This window comes from Macaca fascicularis, chromosome 2, assembly GCF_037993035.2.
Source record: "Macaca fascicularis isolate 582-1 chromosome 2, T2T-MFA8v1.1".
NCBI classification, from domain to species: domain Eukaryota; kingdom Metazoa; phylum Chordata; class Mammalia; order Primates; family Cercopithecidae; genus Macaca; species Macaca fascicularis.
In genome coordinates, this window is record NC_088376.1 from 58467905 (window position 1) to 58482584 (window position 14680).

Consider the following 14680-nt stretch of genomic DNA (forward strand, 5'->3'; position numbering starts at 1 on the left):
TCTTGGGTCTGGTTTATTTTGCTCAACATCATGTTTATAAAGATTATCATATTATTGCATATAGTTGTAATTTTGTCATTTTCTTAGTTGTTAACTATTCTCTTATGTGAATACACCACAATTTTTATTCATTCTATTATCAATGGACATTTGTACTTTTTCCTCTTTGTACTATTACCAATCTCAATATAAATATTGTTATTTCTGTCTTTTTTTTCTTTTGTAGATGGAGTTTCACTCTTGTTGCCCAGGCTGCAGTGCAGTGGCGCAATCTCGCCTCACTGCAACCTCTGCCTCCTGGGTTCAAGCAATTCTGGTGCTTTGGCCTCCCGAGTAGCTGGGATTACAGGCACACACCACCATATCTGGCTAATTTTTATATTTTTAGTAGAGACGGGGTTTGGCCATGTTGGCTAAGCTGGTTTTGAACACCTGACCTCAGGTAATCCACCCACCTTGGCCTCCCAAAGTGCTGGGATTATAGGCATGAGCCACCACAACTGGCCTATTTCTGTCTTTTGACATATACCTAACAATAGAACTGCTAAGTCATAGTACGTAGTCAGATACTGTGAAATAGTGGGCCAAAGTAGTTGCACAAATGTGCACAACCATAAGCAGTGTATGAGAATTCAAGTTCTTTGTCCTCACTAACATTTGGTTCTTGCCGTCTTTTAATATTATCTGTTGTGGTGGGTGTATATGGAATCACATAGTCATTTAAATTGTGTTTCCCAGATGACTGATAGGTGAATCCCTTTTCTTTATCAGCAATTTGGATATCTTCTTCTGTGAAGTGCCTGTTTAAGGGTTTTGCCCATCTTTTTTTTTTTTTTTTTGAGACAGAGTCTCGCTCTGTCGCCCAGGCTGGAGTGCAGTGGCCGGATCTCAGCTCACTGCAAGCTCCGCCTCCCGGGTTCCCGCCATTCTCCTGCCTCAGCCTCCCAAGTAGCTGGGACTACAGGCGCCCACCACCTCGCCCGGCTAGTTTTTTTTTTTTTTGTAGTTTTAGTAGAGACGGGGTTTCACTGTGTTCGCCAGGATGGTCTCGATCTCCTGACCTCGTGATCCACCCGTCTCGGCCTCCCAAAGTGCTGGGATTACAGGCTTGAGCCACCGCGCCCGGCCTTGCCCATCTTTTAGAAATTAGGGTGCCTCTCTTTTTATTTATTTATAGAAGCTATTTATCAATTCAGGATAGAATATATAATACACACCCCAGTTTTAGTAACACATATTTATTATGCATTGGATATGTGTATTTAAGATGTTAAATACAGTTTTTTGGGATATATTATTGGATATATGTATTCAAAATATTATTTCCCAATATGTAACTTGCTTTTTGATACTGTTGATGTGTAGAAGTTCTTAACTTTTAAAGTAGTTTAAATATCAGTCTTTCCCTTTACTGATGTCCTGTTTAAGAAATCTTCAGTTATTCCAAGGTCATGATGATATTCTCCTGTTACCTTCCAGAATCTTTAAATTAACTGAATTATGCATATTTATTACTCTTAATTCATACCTTATGTTTTCCGAAGTTGGTCATGAGCGATCGTCCATGTGATTTCTTTCCACTTTCCTTTACATCTGGACTCTGAGTAAACAAAGGCACAATATAACTATTTATCTTCTTTGCTTTTGTCTTTTTCCTTAGTTCTGGTGGAATGGCAAGGGGGCCCTCTCTTCTCTTCTGTTTGCCTCTAGGTGAGAAACAAGCAGACTCCACTCATTTCCTCCTGCTCCACACTCCACTACCACAAAGGTGGCTCTGCCTGACTTGGAAAGGGAAATATTGGCACGGAGAGATGGATACCAGCCAGGACGCAGCAGCTGCCTGTACCTTCCCAAAGCTAAGGTCAAGGGCTCTCAGCAGTGTGCAGGTGTGCTGGCCCTCATGGCGCCTGTTCACCAGGCTCTCCACAGCACAGGATGTGTTCTTTTAAATGTTCTGAGTGGGGTTAAGTCATTTTCAGTTAAGTGGGGATTCAGTTTTGGAAAATGACCAAAAGACATTAGCAGCCAATTCTATTGAATAAAGAAAGTGGATCACATTGACTAAACAGTGCTATGTGGGAATTTAAAACATTATAAATAAATAAAATCCAAGGATATCTATGAGATAATAAGATTGTTTTTGTTTGTTTAAAGTAAACCAAGCAAAGTGTATCTGTTCACTGAAATAATTCTCTCTGTGATGAGCACTGGAAAGAGGTATTGTAGCCTCTGAATTTTTCCTCACATAGGTTAATTTTCCAGTTAGAGATTCTAGGCCAACTCTCTTTCCTGGAGCCTATGTCTCATTAGGGAACAAAAGGCCACCTGCTAAGAGGGTTTAAACTCTTATTCATTTGTCATCCCTAAAAATATGTTAGGTGGTTCAATACTAATAACATGGTATAAGGAGAGACCAGTAGGCCCTACTTGACCAGGACTCCAGCTAAACAGAGGAGAAACAGGTGACCACATAAATGGAACAAATGTGGGTGAGCAAAAACAGTTAAAGCCAAAAGGTTGGGAAGGGCATCTGTATATGCCCATAGATGCTAATCAAAGATGCAAGTAGAGGTGGGAAGAGGTTGGGTGAAGTCCAAGAACTGGTTGGGGAAAGAGCAGTTCAAAAAATGCTGGAGGAGTAATGGTGAGGGGTTTACAAGGTGACTGATGTTAGGTAACTGTTAACTGATTCATGTATGTTTATTGCTTTTGGAGATCTATCAATGCAGATCATTAACTGTTCAAAAACTGTGGATTTTTTTTTTTTTTTTTTTTTTGAGACGGAGTCTCGCTCTGTCGCCCAGGCTGGACTGCAGTGGCCAGATCTCAGCTCACTGCAAGCTCCGCCTCCTGGGTTTACGCCATTCTCCTGCCTCAGCCTCCCGAGTAGCTGGGACTACAGGCGCCTGCCACCACGCCCATCTAGTTTTTTGTATTTTTTTTTAAGTAGAGACGGGGTTTCACCATGTTAGCCAGGATGGTCTCGATCTCCTGACCTCGTGATCCGCCCGTCTCGGCCTCCCAAAAGTGCTGGGATTACAGGCTTGAGCCACCGCGCCCGGCCAAAACTGTGGAATTAAGAAGGCAGCCAGATGTGGTCATAGATGTAGCACTGGTCTCCAAGTTAGAAGACCCAGTTCTGCCACCAAATAGCTACATGTCCTTTAGAAAGCCTCTTCTTTTGGTCTGTTTTTTTTAAATCTGTGAAATGAACCAATTAATCTGTGAGTTCCTTTCTATTTCTAGTAACCCATCTATTGGTAGGGGGCCCATGCCATTTATTGTCCAAAACAGGACCTTTTAAGAATAAAATGGGATACTTTTAATAATTATGCTGGGACAACAGGTATAAAGCATGGCTGTCACAGGCAAATTGAGGTATATGGTCACACTATTTAGTAGGCACCTACTATACCCTAAGGATAATGTTAATTACATTACATATATTCTCATAGTAAATGAGAATATATGTAACCAACCCTGGAAATAAGTATGATTAAAATCCCAATTTTACAGAAAAGGAAAGCAGAAATACAGACAAGTTAGATTATATTCCCAAAGTTACAAAGCTCATTGGTGATAAAACAGGATTCTGTCTAGTTACAAGTCCTCTCTCTGGCTTCCTTCCACTTCCCCAACATTTTCTATCCCATTATCATGCTCTTTATGTAGGAAATAGATATCTACAAATACCTATCACCAACTTGGACCTCTCCCTGAGCATCGGCACATCTTTCACTGATTTAATGAGTAAGACATTGTCCTAGGAACTTGGCATGTATATAAGGACAAGAGCAAACAAAAGAGATGCAGACTCTGCCCCTATTGGGCTTGCAGTCTAATAGTAGAGACAAATGATTACAATACACTGTCATAAGACTATAATGGGGAAAGCTTAGGGCACTGTGAGATGGCAGAGGGAGACCATCTACTGTATTTGAGGATTAAGAACTTCCAAGGGGACATGATACAAAAGCTGAAGCCTAAAGATGAGTACAAGTTATCTACGTAAAATGGGGAAGAGCAAGTGTACTATGGCCAAGAAAACAGTCAAAACGAAAGCCATGTGGTAAGAGCACGGTGCCAGGAAATGTGGAAAGTGGAGGTATGCACGTGTGGACTTATACACATGCACACTCTGTGCGTGTCACCGCTAGGAGCCAGAACAGGAAGGAAGGATCTTATGGGCTATTATCTCTGAATCCGAGCTTTATCCTCCAAACTATGAGGATCCCTGAGATGGTTGAAAACAGGAGAATGACATGACCCGATGCACATTTCTGAACTATCACTATGGCAGTGGTGTGAATGAGACATTAAGCAGCCAGCTGAGAGCTTAGGAACTTGTTAAGGTTATCCAGGCAGCAGTAGTTCAGATATAAAGAAAGCAGCAGATTCCAGAACTCTTAAGAACCATTTCCTGTGACTATTAAGTTCTTCCAGCCTGAAGGTGAATTTCATTTTTACTTTTCTTCAGGGTTCCGCAGGAAAAAGACAGCACAAATAGAAATGAATTCTGCACTGTTGATTGACGGTCCAGAAAAGTAGAAGCTGGAGTGACGTGCTGCCCAGAGCCACACTCAGCACATTCTCAGCTTTGGATTTCAACCGACATCTGTATCTGGTACAGATGGACTCGTCTCAACAGTAACTTCCCTTTGCTTGCCCAGTGAACTAAAACCATATTTTAAAAACACAGCAGTGTTAAAAAACCTCAAAAATAAGTAAAAAGAAGATGAGTTTTGCTACACTACCTCTCTAAAATTTTCGGTTCTCTTACCATTTTACCTGATGGAGAAATTGTCATTAGGATCTCTTTAATGAATAGCAGAAGAGAGGGGGCTTAATTTATTTCTTCCAGAATATCCAAGCCTTATGGTTTGCATTTCCAATTAGATAATCTAGGATGGGGCAAAGACTTCTCCAAACGCATAAAAAAAGTAACTGGCCCAGATAAGCCAATGAGAGTTCACTAAGGACAAGAAGCAGAATCAAGATAGGCTAAACAAGTCTGATCTTACAGGTACTTCTGGTGTTGAAAATAAATGGCTGGAGGCGAGGAGGGTGAGAAGATTGTTACTATTTATAGAAATTATTAAGAAAATCCAGAATTATATGATAAACTATAAGGGCAGTAATGCTGTAATTGACCTTTTGGTTGTCTCCCCAGTATTCCATCTGCCCCTCTAACATGCAGTTTGAGAGGAGATAACCTTGACAAGAGTTTCAGAGGTAAGTTCTCACTGGCATTAGCAAGCTATTATGATCCTATACTCTGGCCAAGTACTGTTTCAGGAAGGACGCTTACCCATGGCCACTGTGATTACTTTAGGGATAGGCACATGAACTAGGCAACTCTCGTTTGTTAGTTGGGGCGAATATGCTGTCTCAATCTCTCTGGATATGGACCAAGAAACACGTAGCTCATGGGCCTGTTGGCAGTCATCTCGCAACTATCATGGACAGTTGATGGACAGGAGAACTAGACTTGAGATGACACTGATAGCATGATAGGTAGAGCAAAAAGATAGATCTACGATGACACCACCGAGCCTCTGGATTAAACCCACCCCATAGGCCATTCTGCAAATAAATTTGCTGCTTACCAAACCCAACATCTTCTTCATCATTGAAGCCATTTTGAATTAGGATTTCTATGTTTAGAAACTAAATGGGCCTGAGGAACAGCCTAGCAGTTGGATGGCTAGACTCGTGTAGGGTCCAGAGGGCAACCATCAATGCAGAGTGATCACTTAGGATCCAAGGGCAATCACCCCCATATGATCTTCCTTCTGCCTGAGGAGCCGTCAGCCCTGGAAGACAGGTGGTAGTAGCAGGGAAGGCAGACATCTAATGAATGTGGAGAGGTGGGAGGGCAAGGGACACAGGGGCCTGGAACTTCTTCCCTCACCTGAGCATGCATTGGGAAGATGATTCTGAAAACACTCGGCTTGGTCCTGAGGGTCCAAGTGGAGCAGTATTTGAGTCATTTCTACCTCCACCCAATCCACTTTTAACTATTTCTCATATCATTTTGCAATAGGAGATGTTCATTTCTCAAGCAAAATGAGGACAGAAATAGAAGAAGTTGGAGGAGCATTTCACAAATGATTAGAAACAACGTATGAGATGCTTTCTTTTTCCTGTTGAAGGATAAATACGAGGGGGAATCAGATACCTGTTTCAGGTGTGCATTTAAGCCTTCATGCGTGGCCTTCAATAGTGCCCTCACTGTGAAACTATCAGGATCTTCTTTATCTCGAATTTGAGATTCTTTTAACAGTGACTCCAGTTTTTTCCTTATGAAAGATTCCACCTGATGCTCAGTGGTCCCATTATTCTGCAAAGAATTAAGTAATACAAATGATTTCCTTAAGAAACACATTGAATTAGAATATACCACAGTTGCTTCTGTAATTTCACTGTCTCTTAATTACTTGTAAGTAATTAAGCTCAAGCTCATTGTACCATCTCGGTCTTCCCTCCTCCACAAATCCTATAATAATAAGGATTACTATTTATTAAGAACTAATTCTCTGCCAGCTACTCTTCATGTGACTGCATTCAATCCTCAGGAAACTTATAAGTATTATTATCATTTCCATTTCAGTGATATGGAATCCGATGCTTAGAGAGAAATCAAGTAAATTGCTCAAGGTTACATAGCTAGCAAATAACTGAAGCAGGATTCAAACTCAGGACTCCAAAGCCCTTCCCACTATGCTTATGCTATTTGATGCTTTTAACAGATAAAAGGCCAGGGAAAGTTTTTGGAAACTAAGTTTTCTAAACCTACATAAGTAAATTAGAACAAAAATATGCTATTAAAATAAAACTACCTTTTTCACTGAGGAGAAAAGAATGCTATGGAAATTTCCAGAGTTGAGGATTATTGTGAGATACATTTCCTGCCTATTTCCAATCCCACTGTATAGTTGGGGGAACCTCAATAATTACCTCAGCCATGATTTGTCATTACAATTAACTTAAGATCACAACGAACTTCAAGGGGTTTGGATATCAGAGCTACGACCTGTTCAGCTGATGACTCACAGAATTTTGAGGTGATCATGGGATATAGATTCTCTCAAAGCCCTGCTTAGCACAGCTTTTCGGCCACTTGTTCTGCTTGAAACCAATGGCCCCAGCCTCCGTTCACAGCTCTTCTGCTCTTCCAGTGCACCTACCTCTCCCTGTTTCCAATACCTTTCCCTAAATTCTTCCACCACTTGCTGAAGAACAACCCACCCAAAGGGAGGAAAGGGGTACTCCTTGACAAGAACAATTCCCACATTCTTCACCAAAAATTTAAGGCTGTTCTTTCATTGGCAAATCTGTTTCTAAGAGGTCATTATATGTCAACTCTGCATAATGGGTAGCTTTCCAATAATGCATTCATTTTCACAAAATCCTGTAAGAACAAAGCAATTATAAATGCCCTAAGGAAAAATTTCAAAACTCTACACCAGGATAGGTTATTGAATTTCCCTGTATCACTATCACATGCATTAATATCTTTAACAAGCCCAATTAACAAGGCACTCCACTTCCCTGGAGACCTCTAGGTCCAGAAGGAGATGCAAGGATGAAAAAGAGTTGGCTCTAACACCATAAGGGAACACCCTCCTGTCATGCTAGAAAAGACATATCCCCAAATATTCTACCCTGGTCTACAAAGATGCCTACAAAAGCACAGACAACCAATACAACAGAGTTTCTGATAAGGAACACAGCATTACTGCCTGAGTGACTGAGAAGGCCCCAAAAAAGAGGTGGGAATTGATCGGAGCTCTCAATGTAACTGAGATTTCAACAGTGATGGAAAGAAGGGCTTTCCTGCCAACCACAGTTCTAGCAAAGGATTTACATGAATTAAGAATGTTCTGTAAATGCAAAGAACACATGAGTTTTCTTAGAGTTCATAGGGTACGGTAGTGGCAGATAAAGAACTTTGGAGAGTGGAGGGACTTGAAAGCAAGAGGTATGGCGCTGCTAAGAGAGTCTGAGTGAACAAGTCCTTGTGTAGCAACTCTAGAAACAATATTAATCTGGCAGCATGTGCCAAAAGAGGAAGTGTGTCTGCAGATGAAACATCAGGCACACTGGGCCCCACTGCAGGTACTGAGTGCCTAGGATAATGTGCTGGGGGTAGTTAACAAAGTTGAGAGATAATTTGGGGACAAAATTCATTTTGTATATATATATATAAAAAAAAAAAAAAACATGTATTGAGCGTCTGCTGTGCCAGGTGAGAAGTATTAAAGAGGAATACCACCCACTGTCACAGAGCCCTCGGTGTCATGGAGAAGGCCAACACATCCCTGGATAATTACACAAGCAGGAACAAGTAGAGTGACAGGTGTGAGGGGTAGCATATGCAAACAGAGGAGGCGCACCTTGTCCAGCCTAGGGGAATCAGGGGACACTTCCAGGAGCAGAAGAAACCTGAGTCAAGCCTTAAAAGATGAGTATATTAGTTTCCTGTGACTTGGCTGGGTGCCATGGCTCATGTGTCTGTAATCCCAGCACTTTGGGAGACCAAACTGGGAGGATCGCTTGAGCCCAGGAGTTTGAGAACAGCCTGGGCAATATAGTGAGACCCTGTCTCTACAAAAATTTACAAAATTAGCTGGGCATGGTGGCACACACCTGTAGTCCTAGCTACTTGGGAGGCTGAGGTGGAAGGATCCCGTGAGCCCAAGAGTTTGAGGCAGCAGTAAGCTATGATCATGCCACTTCACTCCAGCCTGGGCCACAGAGCAAAGCCCTGTCTCTAAAAAATAATAATAAAATAAAGTAAAGTTTCCTGTGACCAATATAACAAACTACTACAAACTTGGTATCTTAAAACAATAGAAATGTACTTATTTTCTCACACATCTGGAGGCCAAAAGTATGAAATTTAGGTGTTGGCAGGGCTACACTCCCTCTGAAAGCTCTAGGGGAGGATCCTTCCTTGTCTCTTCCAGCTTAGGATAGCCCCATGTATTCCTCGGCTTGTGGCAGTATCACTCCAATTTCTGCCTCTGTCTTTATATGGTCTTCTCATGCATGTCTCATCCATCTGTTTGTGTCTTCTCTTCTTATGAGGACACTTATCACTGGATTTAGGGCCTACATGGTTAACCCAGGATTATATTATCTTGAAGTCCTTAACTTAATTATATCTGCAAAGACCCTTTTTTCCAAATAAGTTCACATGCACAGGTACCAGGCGTTAAGACTTGAACCTATCTTTCAGTGACTACAAATCAACCCACTGTCATGACTAAGAGCTGATCATCTGGCAAAGAGTAGGGGGACAGCATTTCAATGTGAGGAAAAGCATGGAGAAAACAAAAAGTATCAAAAGAACCAGTAATCATATGAGCAAGGAGAGAAGAGCCACAGGGAAATACAGAAAAAGCAACTAAGATTGTACCCAGTAGGCCCCCTTTATGCGTGGGAGATACATCAAAAAATCCTCATTGGATGCTGAAAGCAATGGATATTCCTGACCCCTATGTATGCTATGTTTTTTTCCCACATAGTAATGGTTGGATACACTGGACAAAGGGATGATTCACATCCCAGGTGGGGTGGAGTAGACAGTGCAAGATTTCATCACACTTCTCAGAATGGTACACAATTCACAACTTACAAATTGCTTATTCATAGAATTTTTCATTCAATATTTTGGGCCATGATTGACTGCAGGAAGCAAACCCACAAATAAGGGGGAGACTGTATTGTACTAAGGCTTCCAAAGCACTGTCATGTAAAGATACTTCATTTGAGCTGCTGAACCCCATTTAAGGCAAACACTAGGTTAGCCAATTCTTTCTCGTAATGACACAGGCAGAAAGGTTCAACCTCTTAACGAAACACACATGCCTATGAAAATGGCTGAATTGCAGCTCGAACCTCCTAAGACTTCCCATTCAAGATTGTGTCTATTTTTCCATACAATGTGGCAGCCATCCCTCTTACATTGTTACAGAAAAAGAGAAATTCTTGAGTCAGAGTAACCACATACAGGTTCATATTTTAAAAAGCCATTATTTCTATCATGAAACCAGGGAAATACATCATCACAATCCCTCTGGGAAAAACAATTTCACTTAAGGTCAAAAGCAAATCCAAGAAAAGAACTCCACATCTCTAAGCCCCAACGCATTTGATCAAGGCCCAGGGCCCAATGGAGTGTGCAGTTGTTGAGAGGACAAAAAAAAAGAAAGCATGTAAGAGCACCTAGGGTATCCAGTGTCATACAGAATGCTCCAAATGAGCATCCATTTCCTTCCCTCACTCAGGGCCTCACAAAGAGGCAGAGACTTAAAGTAAGGAGAAGATCTGTGGCCATGACACCAAGTCACTTTCACTGTCAGCAAGACAAGGCTCAAAATACAAAGCCAAAGCCGACCCAGAGCTGGTAAAATAATGAATGCTTAACACAAAGGCTATGATTATTTACTTCACATCCTCCAAACACTGGGAGCTGCTAAAGGAATCATATCTCTGCCTTTTTGATCTTTTTCTTCTCTGTGATTTACAGCACAAGAAAATTGGCAGCTGTGAAGAACAAATAAATGTGTGGCTGAGGTTTCATTAATATATTATCATTCGGCCCTGGAATCTAATAGCACTACTGAAAGGAAGCTAAGACAGACACTTGACCTCGAGACCTACCAGGCACCATGCAGCTGCAGCAGGGACCACAGCTGAAGGCCATAGGTATCTTGGTCTTTTGTCCTCTGGGCCAGTGGGCGAGGAAGGACGCTGCAGCTGGGGGCCAGGAGAGAGCAGTCATTTCATATGGTGGGTAGTTTCCACCAGAGAAGTAATCAGAGTTCTCTATGTCCTTTTTTGAGAGATAAATCTGATCCAGGAATCCCTCTACCACAAGTAAATACATTAAACACATTCTCATTTTGTCTCCAGCACAAAGCTAAATCATTGCTGAATACTCAGAAGGATGCCCCAAACCACGACCATCATTCCAGACTGGAAAGATCCAGGAAAGGGGAGAAATTGGGTGCTGCTCCTTGAAAGGGACCTTCCAAATAGTGGGCTCTACCTGCACTACACATTGCCAGCACCAGTGGAGTGCTCAGAAATCCCAGGCCATGCCCCAGACCCATGTAGTAGAATCCCTGGGCCAAGACCCAGACACTGGGGTTTTTGAAAGCTACCCATCATACCAATGCGTGGCCCAAGTTGAGGACCTTTGCTTTAAAAAAACAACAAAACAAAACTGCAAAAAAGTTGAGGACATTTGCTTTGCTTTGCTTTAAAAAAAAAAAAGGGAGGGAAAAAACTAAAAACTGAAGTATTTCAACATCCCCCCAATTTTTTTTTCCTTTGGCTAAAGTCCAAAGATGGGAAGAATAATATATTGCTGGCTTTTCTGAGTGCCTCACTGCTTTCCAAGCTGTAAGACCTGAAGGTCTCAGCTGAAGAACAGCTGCTTCTCAGCCATTCAAGCCTGTGTGTTTACTCCTGTCCTCTACCGTCACCTGCCTGCTCCTGTAGCTCACTTAACAACACATTCTTCTGTTCAAGGAAGAAGAATGCATATCCATGTATTAGAAACAACTAGGATCTTCCAGGGAGATTCCAAGTCACCTTTATCATTCCCTACCTCTTGTTGCCAGGATGTACTAGTATGCCCAGCACCTGGGCTTTTTGACCCAATGAACGGCAAGACCTTGCAACCTCAAGAGGTAAGTCATTCTGTCTTTGAGTGCTGATATGTTTTAAACAAACAAGATTCACAATCCTTCTTAGGACAGCTCAAAGCATAAAAGGAATGACTTAGGAAAAAAGATGAGGGAGGAAAATGATTAAAATGTTTAGTGAGAGATATACACATGCAGTGTGAATAATGGTTTTAGAGTGTAAGACAAAAATTGCTACATGTCACTGCACTAGGACTCCTTTAGAACTTGCTGGAAGGCTTGGTGTTTATGGGATGAGCTTTATGTAGGAGATACAGAGCTAATGTTTATGCCCGAGAATCTGGCTAAACAGATTTAGAGAACACAAGAAAAAAGATACTGCATAACTCATCAGAAGCAGAAAAAAATTAATGAAGTTGAAATACAGAGGTGGAAAGTGTGTAGAGCACGCTGACAGTAGAAGATCCATAAAGATGAATAATGGTGACTTCGCCTCACAGAATCAAATCTGTTAGATTACTACTCTGGTTGAAAGGAAGTTGTCCTCTGTGTCTCTGCGTTGTATGATTCTTGGGTCACCGAACACACTGGCTTTACCTTGTGGCTTACCCATTATAAGCCAGATTTTCTCTATGGCTGGAGCCACAGTATGGCTTAAACTGCTTGCTTAAAAGTAACAGGAGTCTTGTCCTCCTGTTCTGCTTCTAACTCCAGGGTGGCACTGGGAGAGCCTCAAATCCCGCTTCTGGCCTTTGCACTTGGGGTTCTTTCTGCCTGGAACATTCCTCCTCAGGTATCAGCATGACTAACTCTTCACTTCTTTCAGGCCTTTGTTCAAATGCATCTTCCCTGTGAGGCCTTTCCTGGACATCCCATCTAAAACTTCAATGGATCCCTTACATATACACAGCATAAGTGTGCACACACGCACACAGACACACACACCCTTCTTTCCTTTAGCACTGATCACTGTCTAGTACACTATATATTTTACTTATTTGTCTTGTTTCTTGTCTATCCTCATCCTCTCCCAATGATGTGTAAACTTCACGAAGGCAATGATTTTTGTCTATTTTGTTACTGATATATCATCCAGTACCTACAACATGACAAGCACATGTCCAACAGGAGATGTTTAATAAAAGTTTATTGAATGTGCAAATGAATCTTATATGACCTCATGAGAGTTGGCGTTCCAGTGTAAATGAATGCAAAGTTAAAATGTGTATTCATTGCAATAATTCAGATATAACTTATAAATCTAACCACATTCTCTCAACTTAAAACTGAGGTTAAAAGCTTCCTCTCAGATTAATTATTGGTTCACATAAACTATCCAAAGTACACCCTCTTTTGCAGAATTATTTTCAGATATTCAGTTTATCAGGGAATTTATTATAAATTCCCCAGTCAGATAGGGCATTTGAGCCCTCTGCCAACAATAGGATTATAAATGGTCTGATTACAAGATAACACTTTGGTTTTCTAAACACAGCATTGCCTTTTCTCAGAAGAGCTCAAAAATAGCAAAAAACAATTTGAAATATTTCTCCAATATTTCTTCAATGTTGATTTATTTATTTTCTCTTCTAAAACATAACAAAGAGATGCCTGTAAACTTACAGTTAAGGTGTTCTACTTTCACTTAGGGCCACACCAAAGAATCCAAATGAAAGATCACATCTAACTCCACGGAATCACGTTCTAAACCATCTCCTGATGTGAGTGTCCAGAAATCAACTACTCTTAGTAAAGAAAAGAGGAATCTAGTTGGATACTTCACAGGTGAAATTATTTATTTGTTCCCATAAGACTACAGCTTACTATTTTTGCATAATCACATATATTGAACTTAGGAAGTTGGAGAGCTCACTGGAGAAGAAAAATGAAATAGCTAAGTGAATAATGATAGATCTACACTACGGCTGGCAACCAAGAGATCTAGAAAACAAGATGCAAAATGATAAAAATCAGAGACAAAAATCTGGTTTATAAAGTAATGCTAAAAACTAAGGCTAAATTATCCATAATCATAAATAACTATAAAAAACAAATACCTAGAAGAGAAAAAAGCAACTATTTAAAATATTAACTGTATAATGACATAGCATAGTTTTCAAACACGTAAATCTATTGAGATTTTCTGTAACCATAGCCCTATTAATTAATGGTATTTAATTCTGCTAACATAAACTATTAAAAGGCAAGAGAAGAATACAGATGGTAACTTTTCCTTTTCACTTCAAGCTGAATCTTCTCCATTTAGCCCATTTAAAGGGCATTAAAGCCAAGAAAGAAGTGTCTACTGAGACTTCAGCTGTCATTAAACTCTTGTCCCCTTTGAAAATAATGCCAGCTCATTTTCACAACCACAGGAAAGGCATCACAGAATTATCTGAAGAGTTGGACTGTTGTTAACAATGTAATAACTGAATTCAGGGCAATGGTGTAAACTATAAGAATGTATACAAAATTTCTCGGTTTTTTTTTTTTTTTCTCTTTTTAGAGGGCAGAATCATAGTCCTGCTGTCTAGAGGATTAACCTTTTCTGTAGAAATAAAATTCTATACCAAACTATCATCAGCGTGTGCTACTCTCAGGTTGCTGTGTGATTCTAGCAATCACATGAGTTATAGAAAGGAGCAATGAGGCACCTTTTTAAGTCTTATATTTCCCTCAGGTTTGAATTGCCCTTGGATCACCTAGCTAAATGATGCTTTTCTTTTCTTTTTTTCTTTTTTTTGAGACGGAGTCTCGCTCTGTCACCCAGGCTGGAGTGCAGTGGCGTAATCCTGGCTCACTGCAAACTCCTCCTCCCGGGTTCACGTCATTCTCCCACCTCAGCCTCCCGAGTAGCTGGGACTACAGGCGCCCACCACCACGTCTGGCTAATTTTTTTGTATTTTTAATAGAGACGGGGTTTCACCATGTTAGCCAGGATGGTCTCGATCTCCTGACCTTATGATCTGCCCGCCTCGGCCTCCCAAAGTGCTGGAATTACAGGCGTGAGCCACTGCACCCGG

General features: G+C 41.0%; 1 protein-coding gene across 1 annotated transcript in view; it reads right to left on the bottom strand.

Moving 5' to 3' along the window:
* PLCH1 (phospholipase C eta 1) overlaps positions 1–14680 on the bottom strand; it is a 254453-nt gene that overhangs the window by 23748 nt on the left and 216025 nt on the right. Inside the window, exons 12-13 of the mRNA XM_065540098.1 lie at positions 6179–6340; positions 1529–1600 (exon numbers count right to left, since the gene is read on the bottom strand). Coding sequence (XP_065396170.1) covers positions 1529–1600; positions 6179–6340 — 234 coding nt within the window. The remainder of the gene's footprint in view (positions 1–1528; positions 1601–6178; positions 6341–14680) is intronic.